The 19731-nt window shown below is 48.2% G+C and overlaps 1 protein-coding gene across 2 annotated transcripts in view; it reads right to left on the reverse strand.

Annotated features, from left to right (window-relative positions):
- Positions 1-5922: 5922 nt before the first annotated feature.
- Positions 5923-19731, reverse strand: part of SFRP1 (secreted frizzled related protein 1) — a 53344-nt gene continuing 39535 nt past the window's right edge. Inside the window, exons 3-4 of one of the 2 annotated variants that reach the window (XM_065946813.1) lie at positions 17928-18260; positions 5923-6928 (exon numbers count right to left, since the gene is read on the reverse strand). In XM_065946813.1, the coding sequence (XP_065802885.1) occupies positions 17938-18260 (323 nt within the window). In that variant the 3' untranslated portion in view covers positions 5923-6928; positions 17928-17937. Of the gene's footprint in view, positions 6929-14797; positions 18261-19731 lie in introns of those variants that run through there. The other variant, XM_065946814.1, reaches the window with a different exon arrangement.

Below are 19731 nucleotides of genomic sequence, written 5' to 3' on the forward strand. Positions count from 1 at the left end.
CAGCAAACCAGTTACAAATACGTGGAAACAGTTTACAGGAAAAGAGCTGGGATTCCGGAGAGTCAGAGGCTCAGAGCAGCTGCTGTGGGCCTCCCCCGAGTCCAGCTGGTGGCCTCGCGGTGGCCGGACCGGGGTCCAGACCTGCCTCGCGGCCCCCAGCGCCCACCCCGGAGGCGGGGGTCCAAGACAGCAGCCGCTGCTGTCACAGACCCCATAGACGCGGGCCGGCCCCACTGTGCGGGGCGAGCAGACACCGCATGTGCCACGTGTGGTCCATCCGGAGAGGGGAATCAGGCCGGGCTTCAGGCCCCGGACCTCCGCAAACCGGGAGGGAGAAGGGGGCTTGTTTCAGGAAGGACCACGGGGGTAAGCTGACAGGGTGCTCCTCTAACTCTCTATCATGAAAGAGCAGTGATTTTTCCTTTTTTTTTTTAACTTTTTTTATTTTCTATCACCTACAGCCAATAACAATGGTGTGGTAGTTTCAGGGGAACCACATCCCCGTATCCATTCCCGCCCAGACTCCCCTCCCGTCCAGGCTGCCACATAGCATTGAGCAGAGTTCCCTGTGCTGTATGGTAGGTCCTTGTTGCTTATGCATTTTAAATGTAGCAGTGTGTACCTGTCCATCCCAAACTCCCGAACTACCCCTCTTCCCCACTTTCCTCCCTGGCAACCACCATTTCATTCTTTAAGCCTGTGTGTCTGTTTCTGTTTTGCAAATAGTTCATTCGTGTTATTTCTTTTTTATATTCTGCATACGTGGGATGTCATATGATATCCTTCCTCCTCTGACTTACTTCACTCAGTATGACAATCTCTAGGTCCATCCTTGTTGCTACAAATGACGTTTATTTCATTTTTTATGGCTGAGTAATATTTCATTGTGTGTATGGACCACTTCTACCTTATCCATCCTTCTATCTGTGGACACTTAGACGGCATCCACATCTTGGCTGCTGTAAATAGTGCTACAGTGAACACTGGGGTGCGTGTACCCTTTCAAACTATGTTTTTCTCCGGGTTTAAGTCCAGGATTGGGATTGCACGGTCTATGAGGGAACTCTATATTTTGAAAGCTATCATAAAAACAAATTGTTAGGGGAAAAAAGGGAATAAACACAAAGCGTACAAAATGCAAGCTCAACATTTGTATCCTTAGATTCGCCATGAAGTCATTCCATCAACGATCACTCTCTGCAGGTATATCACGCGTACACTGACAGCCCTCCAGGATCTTGCTCTGCGTAGCACTAGCTGGGTCAGGTCTATAGAAGCCACTCGCTTCCCAAGCAGCAGTGGACAGACCCAGGCTGTCTTTCCTTCTCCCCAGCGGCCGCTCCAGGCGCCTTGAAGTTCTTTCTCAGTAGGTCCATCTCCGGAGCATCAGTGGTTCCCACGGCATCAGCTCTGCGCCCTGATGCTCTCAGTGTCCAAGCTGTCCCTTCTGCTGGGACACCCTCTTCCTGACTCAGCCTGTCCCATCCTTGTTATTCTCTGGGGCCCGATTTCACACCACCTGCACTCCTCTTTCCGTCATGCTGGATGGCATCGTTCTGAGGCTGCTCTGATCTGGTGCCCCCCTCTTCCCACCAGCGTTGTGGTCATTTAAGTTCATGTCCTCCCTCCCCAGGGCTTCCCAGGAGGCTCAGTGCTAAACAATCCACCTACCGATGCAGGAGCCGCAGGAGACGTGGGTTCCATCCCTGGGCCGGGAAAATCCCCTGGAGGAGGAAATGGCAACCCACTCGAATATTCTTGCCTGGAGAATCCCATGGACAGAGGAGCCTGGTGGGCTACAGTCCATGGGGTCTCAAAGAGTTGGACACGACTGAGCGACTGAACACATTTTCCTTTCCTGGGGGACGTCAGGATACTTGGGGGCAGGATTCATTTCCGCTTTTACCTTTGCTGCCTTCATAATAGTACCCAGGGTTTACCCAAGAAAGTTGGCTTCTATCAACAGTTGAAAACAACACAACAGTCTCCCTCGGTCTGCACGGAGCAGGCCGGGCCAAGAGAAATGGTCGTTTGTCCGTCCTTCCTACCTCCAGGGCCGAGAAAGCCCAGGTCCCAGTGGCCTCAGGCCAGAGAAATCCAGCAGCCCTAAGGAAAGGGGCTGACTGCTGAGGGAACCCTTCGGAAGGGCTCTGCGCCTCCCGGAGCTCTCCAGAAAGTGAGGCCGCCAGGGGCCCCCTGCCTCAGTCGGGCAGGACGCGTCCCTTCATCTCCCTCAGGCCCTGCCCACGGAGGGTCAGGGACCAAGGCCCGGCTGGCCCAAGCTGGAGATGCAGACCTGGCAGGTGGAAGACGGGTCGGCGGTGTGTGAAAGGGAGCACTTCTGTTTAGAGTCTCGTGTGCATGGCCCGCACAAGGCTTGATTACAGGGCGCTGAGCTGGGGGAGGAATGTGCCGCATGAGCTGGAAAACCCGTCGTGGCTTTTTTTTTCCAGCATCCGAGGATGCACCCGGACAGAGGGCGGCATGTGGGCGAAACGCACCACATTTCAACCCTATGGGAGCTGACCTGCGTCACCCTGCAACTCAGAAAGGCTGCCGCCCGTTCAGTTCTGCTGCCCAGCCGGCTTGAAGGCCTTGAGTCAAAGGCCGTTGGAAGAGGGTGAATGAGAAGCCTGAGAGGCAGGGCGGCCCCTGAAAGGATCTGATCTAGCGAGGATCTTGACCTACTACAGCACAGACAGACTCCCGACTGCGGTCCTGCCTGCGGGAGGGTCCCCGCTGAATCATACCCCAAACTGGAGTCTCCCAGCCCAGGACTGTGTCTGGCTATGAAGGGGAGACAAGGAAGATGGGAAGGTTGAGGGGGCGGGCATGGGAGGGGCCAGAGGGAGAGCTGTAAGGGAAGACGGTGTTTTTGTGCCTTTGAACATTTTTATGGAAATGCATATGACATATAACGATGTGAAAATGTTAGGTATGTGACGTGTTGACTCAATACATGTGCATATTATCATATGATTGCCATTGTAGCAATAATTAGCACCTTGATCATGCTATATATAATTACAGTTGATTTTTACCTTTGCTGCCTTGATAATAGTGCCCAGTGGAATAATGAAGATCTAGTCTTTTAAAGTTTGATGATTATCATATGCCACTTCTGTTTATATTCACTATACCGGCCATTAGATCTCTAGGGCTTATTTACTACTCTCAGTAAATTTATACCCTTAAACCTCGTCCTATCCCTCAACACAAAAGGCAGGGTGGACCATGAGAACATCACGCTAAATGAGTTGCACAAAAAGACAAATAGTGTATGACATCACTGAGATGTGGACTCTGGAAAAGCCAGACTCATAAAAGTGGAAAGTCATTCAGACACAGAAAACAAACTATGGTTACAAAAGGGAAAAGGGAGGGATAAATCAGGAATTTGGGGTTAACATATACACACTGCTACACAAAATAGATGAACATCAAGGACTTACTCTATAGCACAGGGAACTATATTCAATATCTTGGAATAACCTATAACAGAAAGGAATCTGGAAAGCATATATAAAAACATAGATAGATAACTGAATTGGGCTTCCCTAGTAGCTCAGTTGGTAAAGAATCTGCCTGCAATGCAGGAGACCCCAGTTCAATTCCTGGGTCAGGCAGATCCCCTGGAGAAGGGATAGACTGCCCACTTCAGTATTCTTGGGTTTCCCTGGTGGCTCAGCTGGTAAAGAATCTGCCCGCAATGCAGGAGACCTGGATTCGATCCCTGGGTTGAGAAAATCCCCTGGAGAAGGGAAAGGCCACCCACTCCAGTATTCTGGCCTGAAAAATTCCATGGACTGTGTTGTCCATGGGGTCACAAAGAGTCGGACACGACTGAGTGACTTACTTTCACAACTGAATTACTTTGCTATACCCCTGAAGCTAACGCAACATTGTAGATCAACTATATGCCAATAAGAAAATGGAAGATGATTTTTTTAAATCATCTTCATTTTAAATTTAAAATTTTAGAATCATCATTTTAAATGTTTTTTAAAAAAATAAGAATGGGAAAGAAAAAACACAGAAAAGAATCAGCAAGGGAAAAGGGGAAATAAAGAAATAAACAAAAGCTGTGGGGAAGATGGCAAATAGGAGGTGATGTTTATAAAGCCTATTACATCTTGAGGGACAGGGTTGCTTGGATGTGTCCCCTCCAAGGAGGGTCCCTTGGTTCAAGTTGCCTCTTTCTCCCACCAGCAAGGAGCAGGGCCACACAGGTGAGCTCTGAACTTCTCAGTGAAGCCCAAGGCAGTCCAATTCCTTCCTCTTCCCAGCACAAGTCCTGGGGGCCCAGGAGGTGAGTTCAGGGTTCCACCCCCGTCCAGCCAGGGTGCAAGGAAATGGAGCCATCTCACACAGGGCAGGACGTCTGCTGAAGCTGGCTGGAAAGTACGTGCGCGCGTGTGAGTGTGTGTGTGAGTGTGCATGCATGTGTGTGTGGAGGGACAGATGAGGAGGAACTCGACCAGCCGGGGTTGGAAAATCTTGCCCCCTGAGAGTTCTGCTCACTTTCGCTTTGGGCGGAGCTGTTTTCGTCTTGTAATCCCCAGTGCGGAGAGCAGAGGGGGTGGAAAAAGCACCCCGGGAGGCTTTCTTCCATGAAAGAGGCCACGAAAATGTGCAAGGAATTCAGAAATATGGGGCGACTGCACCCGTAGCTTCCAACTCACATCTTCCTGGGCTCTGGAAACACTCCTTTGTCCCAGAAATGCCCAGGAGAGATGGAACAGTATTTTTTAAAAACTATTTTTTTTAAGTGTGGTAAATATACATACCAAAACTGACCATCTTTTTTTTTTTATTGAAGTGTAGTTGATGTCCAACATTGTGTTCATTTCTGCTCTCCGGCAATGTGGCTCAGTTATACACATATATACATTATTTTTCAAACCCTTTTCCGTTAGAGTTTATCACAGGATCTTGTATGCAGTTCCCTATGTGATATCACCGGACTTTGTCGTTCATCCATTCTGTATATAACAGTTTGTGTCTGAAAATCCCAAACTCCCAGCCCATCCCTCCCCCTCCCCTCATCCTCCTAGGTAACCACTAGTCTATTCCCAAAGTTTACCATCTTAACCATTTTTAAGCGTAGAGTTCAGTCGGGTTGAGTACACTCGCATTGTTCCCTTCTCATCTCGCAAACTTGAAGCTCTATTCCTGTGAAACAACTCTCTGCTTTCCTGGCCCCCAGCCCCCAGCAGCCACCATTCTGCTTTCTGCCTCTGTGAACCTGACCATTCTACAGATCTCCTCTAAGTGGAATCACTGTGGTACTTGTCATTTTGTGGCTAGCTTGTGGCTCAGACGGTAAAGAGTCTGCCTGCAATGCAGGAGACCTGGGTTCCATTCCTGGGTTGGGAAGATCCCCCCGAGAAGGAAGTGGCAACCCACTCCAGTATTCTTGCCTGGAAAATCCCATGGACAGAGGAGCCTGGCGGGCTACAATCCTGGGGTTGCAAAGAATCGGACACAACTGAGTGACTCACACTCTGCTCCTCTGTTATTTCACTTCACATAATGTCCTCAAGTTTCATTGATGCTGGAGCATGTGTCAGAATTTCCTTCCTTTCAAAGGCTGAAAAGATTCCATTGTATGGATACACCATGCTTTGTTTATCCACTCATCTCCCTTTTGGCTTTTGTGGATAACACTGCTGTGAGCAGGAGTGCACCAATATCTCTTCAAGACCTTACCTTCTGTTCTTTTGAGTGTACACCCACAAATGGAATTGCATGAATCACATGGTAATTTATTTTTCATTTTTTGAGAAGCTGCCATATTATTTCCCACAACCACCCCTCCCACCCCAGCTTGTAGTTTTGATTCACATTTTCCTAATGGTAATAGCAATGTTGAGAATCTTTGGATGTGCTTATTTGAATATCTCTTTGGAGAGAGAAATGACTATTCAATCCCTTGCCCATTTCTTACTAAGGTTCTTTATTTTGTTGTTGTTGTCAGAGTTCTATATATATTCTCGGTCTTAACCCCTTATCATGTGTATGATTTGCAAATTCTTCCATTCCATGGGTTGCCTTTTCACTCTGCTGTGTCCTTTGGTGCAGAGAAGTTTTAAATTTTGATGTAATCCAATTCATTCATTTTTTTACCCCTTTGGTTTCCTGTAAGAAGAGGATTTTTAGCCAATTTCCATAGCATGGCTCTTCTCAAGATGTCTTTAAGGGAGAGAACAAGATAACACCCTGTGCTGACGTGTGTTCTGGATCTCAGAGCGGCCCCAACAAGCAGACGTGGACCGGACAGGAGCCGACCTTCTCTTTCTGTTGTTTTCCATGTCAGAATTCGCATGAGGCTCTAAGATATCCTTTTTTTTTTTTTTTTTTTTTTTCAGACCTGTGTTAAACTTAGGAGTTTGGTTTTTGGCGTCTTTGTTTTGCTCTTGCTGGTTGGGTTTTGTTTTGATGCTGGGTTGTTGTTTTGTTTATTTTTTGTTTCCGTGCCTTATGAGTATGCATTTTCAAATTGTACAGCATGAAATTCTAAAGAATTAACTTCACATGTAAGATCCAAAACAAGCCACTTACTTAGGAGAAAACATCCCAGGCTTTCTGGCTGGTTCAGATGTCCATTGCTCGCATCATCAGATGGGATCCTTCTAAAAATCAATAAAGGGTCCCCAAGGGAGTGAGCCAAATGCAGACATTTAATGGCTCTGAAAGATAAGGAGCTGAAAGCATCTTTGAAGAAAGAGCTCAGCGCGCAGGTCCTGGCTCTGCGCTTTATGAGTCCTGACTCTGTTCGATGTCAGCTGCTGGGTCCTCTGCCAAAGAAGCACTGGAAAGTCAGCTTTCCCCTAATTTCCTTGGTATGTCAGCAACCGATGGACACTTTCTGTGAAGCCAGACCAGTCTTTAATACATTCCAATCTACTGGCATGAATTCACCACTTTCCTGTCATAATGGAAAAAAAGCAAAGCTAGTTTAATCGAACTAGCTTCCACCCAGTGTTGCCCCAGGAGGTGAGGAAGCGCTCCCTCTGAGTAACTCTCCTTTATTCTGGGGGACCCCATATAGGGTCCCATCTGCTGATCCAGAAGTCCAGCTATTCCCACTCATCCTCGTCCTAAACCATGAAGACAAGTTACCTAAGTACTGGCAATACAGTGTGGGGGGGTACCCAGAACAACCATCATGCAGGTATCATATGTATTACAGCGTGTAATATAAGGTACACTAGCACACCCCACGTGCCTACAAACATGCTAAAGGGTTTAAAAGACATTCCAGGAACAAGAGGGACCCATGAGACAGGCTTGGCACTGCACAGTTTAACACCCCATCATACATCAGGTATAATGCAGAAGAGGGGTCTATGAGGGGGGAGCCCCCCACGGCCCGGCAGTGGAACCACATCACACACGCAGACACCAACACCAGTGCAAGCACACACATCCCAACAGCAACTCCTGCACACTCTGACACTCACAGACACACACGCACACCGTCCATGCACACTCTGAGAATAGATGTGTTCTCCACACAACAGCTCGGGGCGTATCATGTTCACGTTCTTCCGCTGAAGGAAATAAGAAGTGGACAAAAGCCCATGGCTTCCTAAAGAGGTTTGGGGGCCCGAGAAGGCAGGCCTGGCTGCTTTTATTTTTATCAAATTATTGTTGATTTATAAAGCTGTGATAGTTTCCGCTGGACAGAGAAGTTATTCAATGATGTGCAGGGCTTTGTCGTTCAGTTGTGTCTGACTCTTTGCGGCCCCATGAACCGCAGCCCGCCAGGCTCCTCTGTCCATGGGATTCTCCAGGCAAGAATACTGGAGTGGGTTGTCATGTCCTCCTCCACAGGATCTTCCCAACCCAGGGATTGAACCAAAGTCTCCCTCATCACATGTGGATTCTTTACGGTTGAGCCACTAGGGAAGCTGTGTACAGCAACCTAAGTGATTTGGTTATACTTACACACATTATTTTTTCATATTATTTTCCATTATGATTTATTACAATATGTTGAATATAGTTCCCTGTGCTATCCAGTAGAATCTTGTTGTTTATCTGTTCTACATATACTTGTATCTGTTCATCTCAAACTCTTCATTTATCCCTCCATCCCCCTTCGGTAACCACAAGTTTGTTCTCTGTGTCTGTGAGTCTGTTTCTGTTTTGTAAACAAGTTTATTTGTATCATACTTTAGATTCCACTATAAATGATATCATATGGTCTTCGTCTTTCTCTTTCTGACTTTACTTAGTGTGACAGTCTCTAGGTCCATCCATGTTGCTGCAAATGGCAGTATTTCCTTCTTTTCACGGTTGAGTAGTATTCCATTGTATGTCTTTATCACATTTTCTTTATCCATTCATTTGTTGATGGACATCTAGGTTGCTTCCATGTTCCAGCTATTATAAATAGTGCTGGCATGAACACTGGGATACATGTATCCTTTTGAGTCAGAGTTTTCTCTGAATATATGTCCAGGATCCAGGAGTGGGATTGCTAGGTCATTTGTTAGTTCTATTTTTACTTTTTTAAGGAAACTTTATACTGTAATCCATGGGCTTCCTTGGTGGCTCAGACCATAAAGCGTCTGCCCGCAATGTGGGAGACCCGGGTTCAATCCCTGGGTCGGGAAGATCCCTGGAGAAGGAAATGGCAACCCACTCCAGTATCCTTGCCTGGAGAATCCCATGAACGGAGGAGACTGGTAGGCTACAGTCCACAGGGTCGCAAAGAGTCGGACACAACTGAGCGACTTCACTTCACCCTTCATTACTGTGATCCATAGTGGCTGCACCAGTTTACATTCCCACCAAGTGTAGGAAGGTTCCCTTTTCTCCATACTCTCTCCATTGGCTAAATTTAGAATAAATCATCATCCTTTGGCCTTATTCCAAACATGTTGTATGTGTAACACATAAGAAAATGCACCCTAAGCTCCTGGAACGGTTGGGCTTCTTGGAGGAGTAAATTAGAGTCCATGGGAGGTGGTCTCTGGAGTTTGAGATGAAGGAGAGAAGAGACAGCATGCAGAGTCCATCCCAGATCCCGAGTGTTCCTGAGGATAAGTGTTTATCCCTGTGAACAGAGGCTGGCCTCTCTTTTCATGGACCCTCGATCGTTTCCAGCACAGGCCAAGTTCAAATGTTTCGTGCTGCCTGGACAGTGTCTAGGCTGTAAGAAAATCTAGGTGGTTCTGATCAGGTCTGGAAACACAAGGCTTGTCCAGCAGAGACCTGGTTGATTCTGAAGGTAGGAATTCTTTGCCTCTGATCCAAGTTTCATTCCTGATGGCATGCCGCTTCCCAGTTCAAAGGCAAGACCTTCCATTCCTTCTTCCCACCTACCCTCCTCACAAAAGGTCACATGGGGAAAAAAAAGGAAAAAAGCTTGGCTTTGAATAGAGGCCCTGAAGTTTGTTTGTACATCACCCATCCCTTGTAAATCAACAGTTTAATGAGTTGAGTACACAGTAAGAAACACGGGGGTCACATTCCTCTGAAATACTTGGGGTGGGGGCGCATTTAGCTTAATCCCAAATCAGGAAATAAGTCAGGCCCTTGTCATGTCTCCTTTGTCCCCACGTTTGGCCCAGCATCCGGGACCCCAGGTGGGCAAGACAAACTGGGAGCTCACAGCCCTACAGCCTGTAGCTGGTGGGTGACAGCCGCCTGACAGCCTGCCTGGGCGGGGGGCAGTGGGAGGACACCTGGCCGCATAATCGATACCAACAACACCAACTACCACCCATACCAACAGCGCCCAGACGGCCTCCCTGGCAGGCAGGCGGGCAGGCAGAATAGGAGGCAAGCGATAATGAGAACAATGAAAGGGTCTGACATGGAAATTTCAGTAGGAAACAAGCAATTACATGAGAACAAACATTCCCAACGCCACTCACAATCATCCCAACACATCACAGTGATTATAGAAACGAGAGCAACAAATTGAGACCCGGAGCTGTTTGCACTTTGGAAAAGACCGTCCTCCTGGGATGGAGCTGTGACCCTCGCCGGGCGCATGTGTGATTCTGCGTGTGTAGGGGAGGTGGGGCGGGGGTGCTTTTGAAACACATGAATTTCATTTGACTTGATTTCAAGCTGGATCTCTTTCTGCTGCAGTTGAAACCTCCTCTCTTGAAAAAAAAAATTACATTTCTATCTACCAGGCGGGGAGGAGACAGTGAGTCAGCAAAGAGTAGGACTTTCTCTGGGCCTGCTGGAGGTTCAGTGGAACCGTGATGGGAAATGTTCAGACCCAGAGAAGAATGGTCCCAAAAAGAGCTGGGCTCTCTGGCTTGACTGGAGGTAGGATCACAGGGGAGGAGGGTCTAGGTTGCAATTATTGAATATTTTGCTAGAGGCCTGACAAAGGCCACCGCTTTCCTACTTTTCATCAAGAGTTACAACACAGTCAAGCTAGTTCCTCAGGTTTTAAAGGTGAGTTCTTTCCTTCCAACTCATTGAAGGGAAGTAAAAGCAAGTGTTTGGGTCTTGCTGTCCACCTCAACTGTCCCTGTGTATTCTTCATCCGGGGATGCCTTCATCATCCCTCTCCCACCTCCACCTCTTAAACAGCCTGCAGAGAGGTGGCATCTGAAAGTAAGGACGGAGCTTGAGAGAGTTATGGGAGGGCACGGAGAGTTTACACATGGTAGGGGTCCGTAAGCCAACGGCAGAGCTGCGAAGCTCTAGGAAGCTAGGGGCGTCCCTGGTGGTTCAGACGGCAAAGAATCTGCCTGCAATACGGGAGACCTGGGTTTAATCCCCGGGTCAGGAAGATACCCTGGAGAAGGGAATGGCTACCCACCTCTGTATTCTTGCCTGGAGAATTCCATGGACAGAGAAGCCTGGGGGGTTACAGTCAGTGGGGTTGCAAAGAGTCAGACTTAACTCAGCATCACAGGCTGGGGTTCAATTTTCTGCCTCTTCCTCCTCCACTTCCTCTTCTGCAGGGGTCTTGGGGATCTCCCCCAAGCCTGGCCCAGCCCAGGGTCTGATTTGCTGTGCTGAGGGGACATACTGCTGCTAGATCTCACTGAGTAACCTGCCAGAATGGGCAGTCAGAGTTGGGATTCCCAGTGGCCCCTGCTGCCACCCTTGGAAGGGAGTGCTGACCCCCTCGAGGAATCCAGTTAATTCTGGGGAATCCATCCTGGCTGTCTCTGGGCCACACTGTGACATATGTTCTTGGGTTTTGGCATTCGAGGCCTTTATTCCTTCAGACAAAGGGCTCAATCTTCTAAGCAAAGAGGCTAAATTACCCAGATCTGCACAAACGCTCTGGGGGACTCGAAGGCAAAAATGGAAACTGAGACCCTTAAACTACCTCCCACCCCCAATCTTTTCCCAGGTACAAAGAATGATAGTGACGGTTGGTGTGCATTGTTTAAAAGTACAACAGAGGTGGGATCATGTTCAAGATGAGGTCTCCCCTTCTTTCTAATTCTCACCCGCTCTTTTTAAGGAAATCTAATGTGCAGTTCTGGGGTTTGATGGCTTTGTTTATCATGAAGTCCTGACTTCCAGGGCATCTCAGAGCAGCCTCCAGCCCAGGATTCCACCTGGCTGGCTGATGGACCTCTAGGCTCCTGGAGTGTGCCATTTCAGGGCTCAGAACTTGGGAAATCCAGGGAAGAGAGAAGGTAAAACCAATCCTTGTAGCTCATGGATGCCTACAGCAGAGCTCTGCTGAAATGCCAGAGGGCAGGGCCACGAGATTTCAGAACCCTTCACCCCTGCCCCATCCACCAGCTCCAGCGCTCAGGTGATGGGAAGGTCATCCTAATTTAAACCACGTGGTGGGGTTCCAGCTGTGGAAAAATTGCTGGATCCTGTCTCCTACCTCCCACCTCCTCCTTCCCTCCTCTTAAACGCACACATGCAACTTTCCCTCCCTTTATTTAAGCAAACAACTTTCTCAGTGATTAAGTACAGCCTCCACTTATCTAAATAGTCCACAGATGTATAAAGACACAGGCGCTCTGGGCTCCTATTTGCAGCCTGTTCTGGTACCCATCTTCCCCAAACCTACAAAGAGCAGCCTTCCTGGGCCTTCGCTGACAGAAATTCCTCACGCCTGGTCCCCCAGTAAATCAGCCCTGTTGGGCAGGCTGGCCTCAATTTATCAAAGAGGTGGGATTTCCCCTCCAAACACTTCATTCCCCTCCTCCTCCACCCCTCTTTTCGTGGCCTCTTCCATAACCTGAGCTTGAAGCTGCCCAGATGTGAGCATCGCAACATGGAAATTTCCCGTTCTGTTCTCAAATCCTGATACAGTTGGGCGGTGGAGGGGAAACACCAGCTGGAGGTGAACTTCAAGGCCCCTGCAGTGGGCCAGGCCTGGTGGGGGAGGAGGGGTGGGGGAAGGTTGGTTAAAGGGCAGAGGCAGGATGGCTAACAGTTTGCTGAGCAATTTTTTTTTTTTTTTTTAAAGGAAAGGACTTTGGGGGGAAAGAATCACCCCCTGGAAAGCTAAGACAGAAGTGAACTCTGAGTGGACGGGGAGAATGGGCTCGCAGAATGAGTTTCTAACTGCGACTCTAGCAGTTTTTCTTTCCACCCCAAAGTTTGGTTAATATTTTGAATCCTGACCCAAACGACTGCATTAGTACCGCTGGGAGCCCGGACTCTGCTGGCCGGGCGGCCCTTCTTGCAGCTTGGAACCTCCCGGGACCAGCAGCATCAGCCCCGCCCCTCACTCTGGAGCCAATCAGAAATGCAGAACGCCAACGCGGCTTCAGATCTGTCCAATCAGAACCTACATTTTAACGCAGTCTCCAGGTAACTCACATGTATATTAAGAGTTTGGAGAAGCCCTCTTGGAGAGTCTGATGTACCCTCAGTAAAGGAAAGAGTTAGGTTCATCCACTCCCTGGTGTACCTCTTTTGATTAATGCCTAATAAGAACAGAACTTCAGACTGGGCTGCAGCAATAGGAAGCATGTGAGTAGGAAAAAGGAGGGCTGCCGTGAGCGCTCAGTCCCCTTGAACACTTTGCAACTTTAGCCCACCAGGCTCCTCTGTGCATGGAGTTTTCCAGGCAAGGATGCTGGAGCCGTTTCCTACTCCAGGGCATCTTCCTGACCCAGCGATCAAACTCCTGTCTCCTGCCTTGGTAGATGAATTCTCTACCACTGCCCCACCTGGGAAGCCCTGCAGGTAGGGAAAGGAGATGCCAAAAGAATTGTCCACCCCTCAGCCCCAAGCCACTTATGTCCTACGGGATGTTATGGAAAGAACGATCCAGTGGACTGCTGGCGTCTGGTAAACCTGGATCACTAGTTCCAAGCTGAGCTCCTAAGGTCCCAGGGAAAACCTCCCGAATCTGAATTTCTGGGACTGGTCAGCAGAAACCACACGTTAGCAAGCTCCCCTCGGTGACAGATGCTAAGACTTAAGAATGAGTCTCCTTATTTCTTCTGCGTGCTGTAGGATGCTTGGTACAGATTTCTCTTTCTCAGGAGAGAAACTGAATTGCTAGCACTTCTGGCTTCATCATTGCCTTAGAAGACCCACCTACCTTGGATAACATGTTGATCCTTGATCTCTTTCGGGCCCTGCGTTGAAGAGCACCGGGACGACTCCTTCAAGAGGTGCGAGTGCTCTGCCCTGAGGACAAGGCTGCTCTTCTTGGTGCTCCCGCATCTTTTAGACATGAGGCTCAAGCAGTCCCGACCCTTGGTACACCCCCAACTCCAGGGCGACACCACTGCTGAAGCTAGAATGCCTTTGTACACACACTTCAGCATCTTTCTGGTGATCTGATTTTTAAATATTCACAAGAGCAATGAGAACGTATGGGTCATAGTGGTGGGGTTCCACTGGGATGACATTGACACCCACACCCAGCTTAACAGATTTCCCTTATCAGCCAGAGGGGAATGAAAAGGAAATGTCAGTCTTTTCCTTGGTCAGGCCGGCATAAATATGGGAAAATCTTTTGCTACTGGAGCACAACTTAACCGGGATTTTTGCAAGTCCTCATACCACACCTTAAAAATAAGTGCCTCTGTGCTTAGGTGTGGTCTGGGGGTCACTTGGGAGAATTTGCTCACTTCTGGACAAAACTGCCGGTTGTCTGAGGCTCGGAAGTGCCTTGTTAATCAGGAAATAACATGAAGTTGTCACTGTCATTGCTCACAGAATACAAAATCACACCGAAGAATTCCTTAGGCAAGAAACCTGTAGCCCAGATAAGACAAGCGGAGCTTGTCACGTGCACTGCCTGGGTCCAGAGGGAGGACCCAGACCTTCTAATTCAGGCCTTGATCCCCCCAGACTGGGTTCTGGTTCCAGGATGCCAGTGACCTGGAAGCCCCAAACTCTCTGAGCAAACCTGGCCGCCTCCCATCTGAGCATCTCATCTGTTAACAGGGAAGATATGGTTTCCTCTATGGCTCACTCCAGATACCAAAGAGTTTTCAAATCTTAGTTGGAATTATAACATGGAATTTCTGGAGGGGAAAGAGCATCTGAAACCAAAAACATAGAAAAGAAACTCAGGCAGGGTTGAAAAATACATTCTTGGGGAGTAGGTATTTATCCTTCTCTCTGATCTGGAACACACAGCCGGGAGAAACTTCTGGAAGTGATTCAGGGGAGCAGGTGGTATACATGGGATGGGGTGCTGGTGCCTTGGGGCCCCCAGGTACTCTGCCATCTCACCATGCCCCGTTACCATGTGAAAAGTATTGAGTGGGGGCCAGAAAACATCACTGGAAAAACTGAAGAGAAGGGGTATGTGTGAGGCGGAGGAGGGTAAACGGTGTGCCATTGCGGGGAGCGGGAAAAATTCACCATGCACATTACCACTGATTAATTGAGTGATTTTAGTCAAGTGAATATTGATACATGGCAGGAAAAGCATGAAAATAAAATGAACACATACGGGAATTACTATTAACATAAGTGATAACATCAAAACATCTGGTAAAATGCAGTTAAAAATAAAACACACACAAATGAAATGGAATGTAAAACATTTTCACAGTATTCAAAGCATTTATAAGAGATTTAGGCTCTATAGAGGAGTGCTACGTGGAGGAACTAGAGGAAACAGGAATCTGGTCTGTGTCCTATGTATCTGCTGGTGACAGGTCAGGGGGACCAGTACATTGTTCCAGGGAAACCTTTCCTAAAACAGAGCACCTAAGCCCGAGACATCCACACACTTAAGGCAGAGCAACTGGGTATTTGGAGTCTGCTGAAAAAGACGGATTCCAGGTTTGCACAATGGGGCCTCTGTCATTTACAGACCCAGATGCCTTAGGGAGCCCTTGATGGTAATTTACAGCCACCCAAAGCCAAGGGTGACACAGGATGCTCTACAAATAAAATATTCTTGGAATTCTCGCCTCACTTTCTGTCTGCTAAGGAAAATACTGGTCCTCTTCAAAGATTTGACTGAGTCTTGCCCATGACCTCACCGGATTCCACCCAGGATGATCATTTTAAACCTTTATGAAGACAATCTTTTGCACTAGCAATGATTACCAAATCACCTACACCGCTCTTCTGGAAAGGAGTGAGCAAGCCCACGAATCTGCAAGTTGGTTTCGTCATCCCCTTTGTTGAGAAGAGCAATGCTTTGTGGTCAAACGCAGCTCTGGACCCAGAGCCTCCCTTCACCCTAAACTGGGTGACGGGCCACAGACCAGGCTGTCCCAGGTCCACAGTGAACCTTAGGTCTGGGGCTCTGTGGCCGGAGAAAAACCTGCAGTTGCAATTCACATTTCCAATTTATTCTGAACTCTCATCTGAAGACACCACTTCCTACCTGAGAATTCCCATTTAGAGTCTACCTGTTCACTGATAACCTTTCTAGAGTAACCGCTGTGCCCCACTCAAAGCGTTCCCAAGGCCCCCACCCTGAAGTGGCCCTGTGATGTGACAGCCTCTGTCCAAGGTGTCACAAGCAGATACATAGCACTGAGCTTTTGGGTTAATCAATCAAAACTAAGACCCAGATCCAAGCTTTCATGAATTGCTCTGAATTTCAGTTGACAATAGGAAAGGAGGATATTTCTAATTCACTAATATATATATACACACATTTTTTTTTTTTAAAAATCATCCAAAATTACAGGCAAATCACATACAATCCCCAACACTTTATGATTAAAGGTCAGAGAGAATAAAAAATGTATTAAACGATGGATCACTAATTGTCAGGGGTTCATTAGATCAGGATAACCCTCAAGCAGGTAACGAGGTTGGCAGGCTGGTTTTCAGGCTGTAGTTTAGGAAGTTAACACAATGAGCCACGGGGTTGACGAGTCTGAGTCCCAGTGCAGCATCAGATTCACCCAGAGGGACAATCACTGACGTTCTCAAGGTGTTACAGAGAATTAAGAATCTGACATGAGGAAGAAATTAACATTTTTTTTTTTTTTTTTTTTGGAATTACTTCCTATACATTGAACGAGAGGAGTCAAGTTGCTTCCAAGAATGGGTTTATGTACATCACTTATTAACACAACGGCTGTGAGAATTATCTTAGGGCCCTCGGGGAAAAACCGCAGTTGCTTTGCTTCCTAAATTCCCTTCTTGGAATGGGGACCTTTATAGCTTAACTTTCCCTCTGCAGAAATGAAAACAAAATATTTTGTTAAGTGCAGGAGGACAGGCAGGCAGGCTATTCTGAATGTCTCTGATCTCTAGGCAATCAAGTTCAAAGGAATCCATTCTTCACAAGAAAGACGGGAGTCCCACTCCCGTGGGACGCACTGTGAGTTTAGATTAGCGTTGTGTTGGGCCCAGGGCGATCCAGAAGCCCTCAGGAAGGAGGACCACAGCTAGGCTTCCAGGAGAATCCACCCCCCACAGAAAATACCCAGAAAGACAGCTGCTCAGCTAGAAAGTGACCTCAAAGGCATGCAGAGTCCCCCATCTTGCCACACCTTTTCAAATGCTCCATGGAGACTTTTTTAAACAAACAAAAAGAAAGTTTGAAGAGTCAGTGGGTTTGTTGATTGCTTTAAAACAATGTGAAACAAACAAACAAGAGAATTAGATTAATAAGCTCTTCACCCAGTGACAGTTTGCCCTAGACTGGCAATTTGCTGGACTGTTCTAAATATTTTTTTCTGTTTTTCTTCTTTAACTGTTTTTTTTTTTTTTGAAAACCACTAACAATTGCCTTCCCAGTCTATGAGTCATCACCTCTGTCACCCAAGGCAGGCCTGTGCGGCCTTCCACGTGTCGGGAGGCGAGATCACGGCTGGGTCTGATGGGAACCACCTCCAGGGCATCCGAGACAGGCTGGTCCGTGTCAAGGACCACATGGAGGAGGGGGCCAGGCACTGCACTCCCTTGGGCTATTTCTCAAGCTCCCCCTCCCTGCACCAGTCACTCTCCGGAGCTGATCTTCATGGTGAGTGTAGTGGTGTGTTGGTTTCTGTCTGAACAATGGACAGAAAGAGAAAATTCCTCTGGAACGGAAAGCCATGCATTTTGCCAAGAGTTAGAAGGTTCTAGTTCCAACGGCATAGACTAGCTGATAGGTCCACACATGGTTTGCAGTGACACCGAGAGCGTGGCAGAAGCAAGCGTCTGCTGCCCTCGCTAGCTCTGGCCACCAGCCCCCTTTCTGGGCTGGCAGCGTTGCCTTTTTTAGTGACTGTGTCTCCGGTGGACCCGGCCGGCATGAAATCTCCCTTCCCCCTCCGGGGACGTGCTGCTTCATTTGTAGGTCTTGAGAAGCTTCCTAATCTAAGTGGGTTTCTCACCTGGGCGTGCGGCTTTAAATATCAGCTCTAGCTGGTGGGGGCTGGAGCCTGGGGAAGGCGGGAGGGTCAAGGATGCTGCAAAGCAACTGGGTCACGCCGCCCTCCACCTCGAAGGAGCAAGGGGGTGGGGGGTGAACCGCCGGGGGTCCAGGGGCGTCCGCTCAGCCCTCCCTCCCCTCACCCCAGGCTCCCCCCCCAACCCGCCCCCCGCACCTCCCAAGAATCACTTGAAGACCGACTGGAAGGTGGGACACTCGTGATTCTTCATCTTCTTCATGAAGTTCTTGAACTCCTTGTTTTTCTTGTCCCACTTGTGGATGGCTGTCAGCAGGTACTGGCTCTTGACCTTGCGGCCCATGATGAGGAAGTGGTGACTGAGGTTGTCCAGCTGGTGGCAGGGGCAGTCGGCCCCGTTCTTCAGGTAGAGCACCAGCTTCTTCAGCTCCTTCTTCTTGATGGGCCCCAGCTTCAGGGGCTTCTTCTTCTTGGGGACAATCTTCTTGTCGCCGTTTTCCTTTTTCACCTCTTTGATTTTCATCCTCAGGGCTAGAGGGGCCACGGCAGGGAGGGGAAGAGGAGAGGAGACAGTTTTAGAGCACGGCTTTTCAGAAAGCTAGTGGGGAACACAGGGGGCTCTGAGATGACCTGGGGGGTGGGAGGGGGCTGGGGGAGGGAGGGCCCCGAGGGAGGGGATCTATGTACACATGTAGCTGATTCACTCGGTCGTACAACAGAAACTAACACAACATTATAAAGCAATTACACTCCAATTAAAAAAATGAAAACACGGCTCTTCATCCACAACCACAACCCACCTGGGGGCTGAAGAGCAGGAGAAATAAAAATCAAAGAGCACCTCAAACAGGGAGGCTGTCTGTATCTAGTCTATAGATAAGGACCAAGGTCTCAGATGACCTTCACACACAGATTCTGCCTCCTTGGTTTCAGTGTATCTGATGGTATCTTAATAGTTGCCACAGGATGCCATGAGCGGCTCAAACAAATGTTCAAAACCAAATCATGGGCTTTTTTAAAAAAAACTCTGGGATTCAGACAGTCATACAATGCTTCAAGAGAAGAAGGGGACCCTCTAATCCAATCAAGGCCATATAATCTAATGGTACAGACCTCGGCACTCAAAGAAAAAACTTACCCTGAGTTTGTTGTTTTTTTAGGATTAAGTTATTGGTTTAGTTTTTTTTTTAACATCCAAAGGACCTAAAATTCCGGCTCTGGAAATAAGACAGACAAGACCTACGTGTGTGCTGCCAGCAAGGGAAAGCTAACTGCATTAAACATCAGTGTCCAACTTCAGCATCAGGACCATGGTTCCAACCACGGTGTCTCCAGGAAGTTCAGACCGCAGGTACCACTGACAGGCTGTCCACCACTCATCAACCACTAGACGGCGCCACTAATGGGCTATCCTATCCACAGGGTAGACTCAGAACCAAACTTGACTTTGGCCTTTCAACCCACTGGAGGGAGTGCTGGTGGGGGTCTGATGGATAAATCCAGGTGTCGGTTCCTCAGATCCAACATGGGACCCGGGCTGCTTCTATTGTCAGCCTGGCTCCCTGCAGAGAGGGAAAACCAATCTTTCTGTCTCTACGGAGCCCGAGCCAACAGGGCTTGGGTGTTATTGTGTGGACAATACACTCCCGTGCCAGCCACACAGGGTTACCTGGGGAGGGTAAATTAGCGTGGAGGCGTCCTGCAATTGGAAATGCACCAAGAACACAAACACAGCATCCCCCATAACAATCAGCTCCCCTCAAAAAATGGCCAGCCAGGGATCGCCCCAAATGAGTTGAAAACCATTTCTAGATCCTGGTCACCAGATGGTATACCCATCCTCCGAACTCGTCTGAATTCCAAATCACTAAGCCCTCTCTTTTAAATATCTCCAAGCTTCCACCCACACTCCATGAGGAAAGACTTGAATCTGAGCTACAGAACAGTAGCTAGTGATTAGGAAAGCATCTGGATGTCAGCAAGTGTGTTGAGTATTCTCCAT

The sequence above is a fragment of the Muntiacus reevesi genome, chromosome 10 (assembly GCF_963930625.1).
Source record: "Muntiacus reevesi chromosome 10, mMunRee1.1, whole genome shotgun sequence".
In the NCBI taxonomy this organism is placed as follows: domain Eukaryota; kingdom Metazoa; phylum Chordata; class Mammalia; order Artiodactyla; family Cervidae; genus Muntiacus; species Muntiacus reevesi.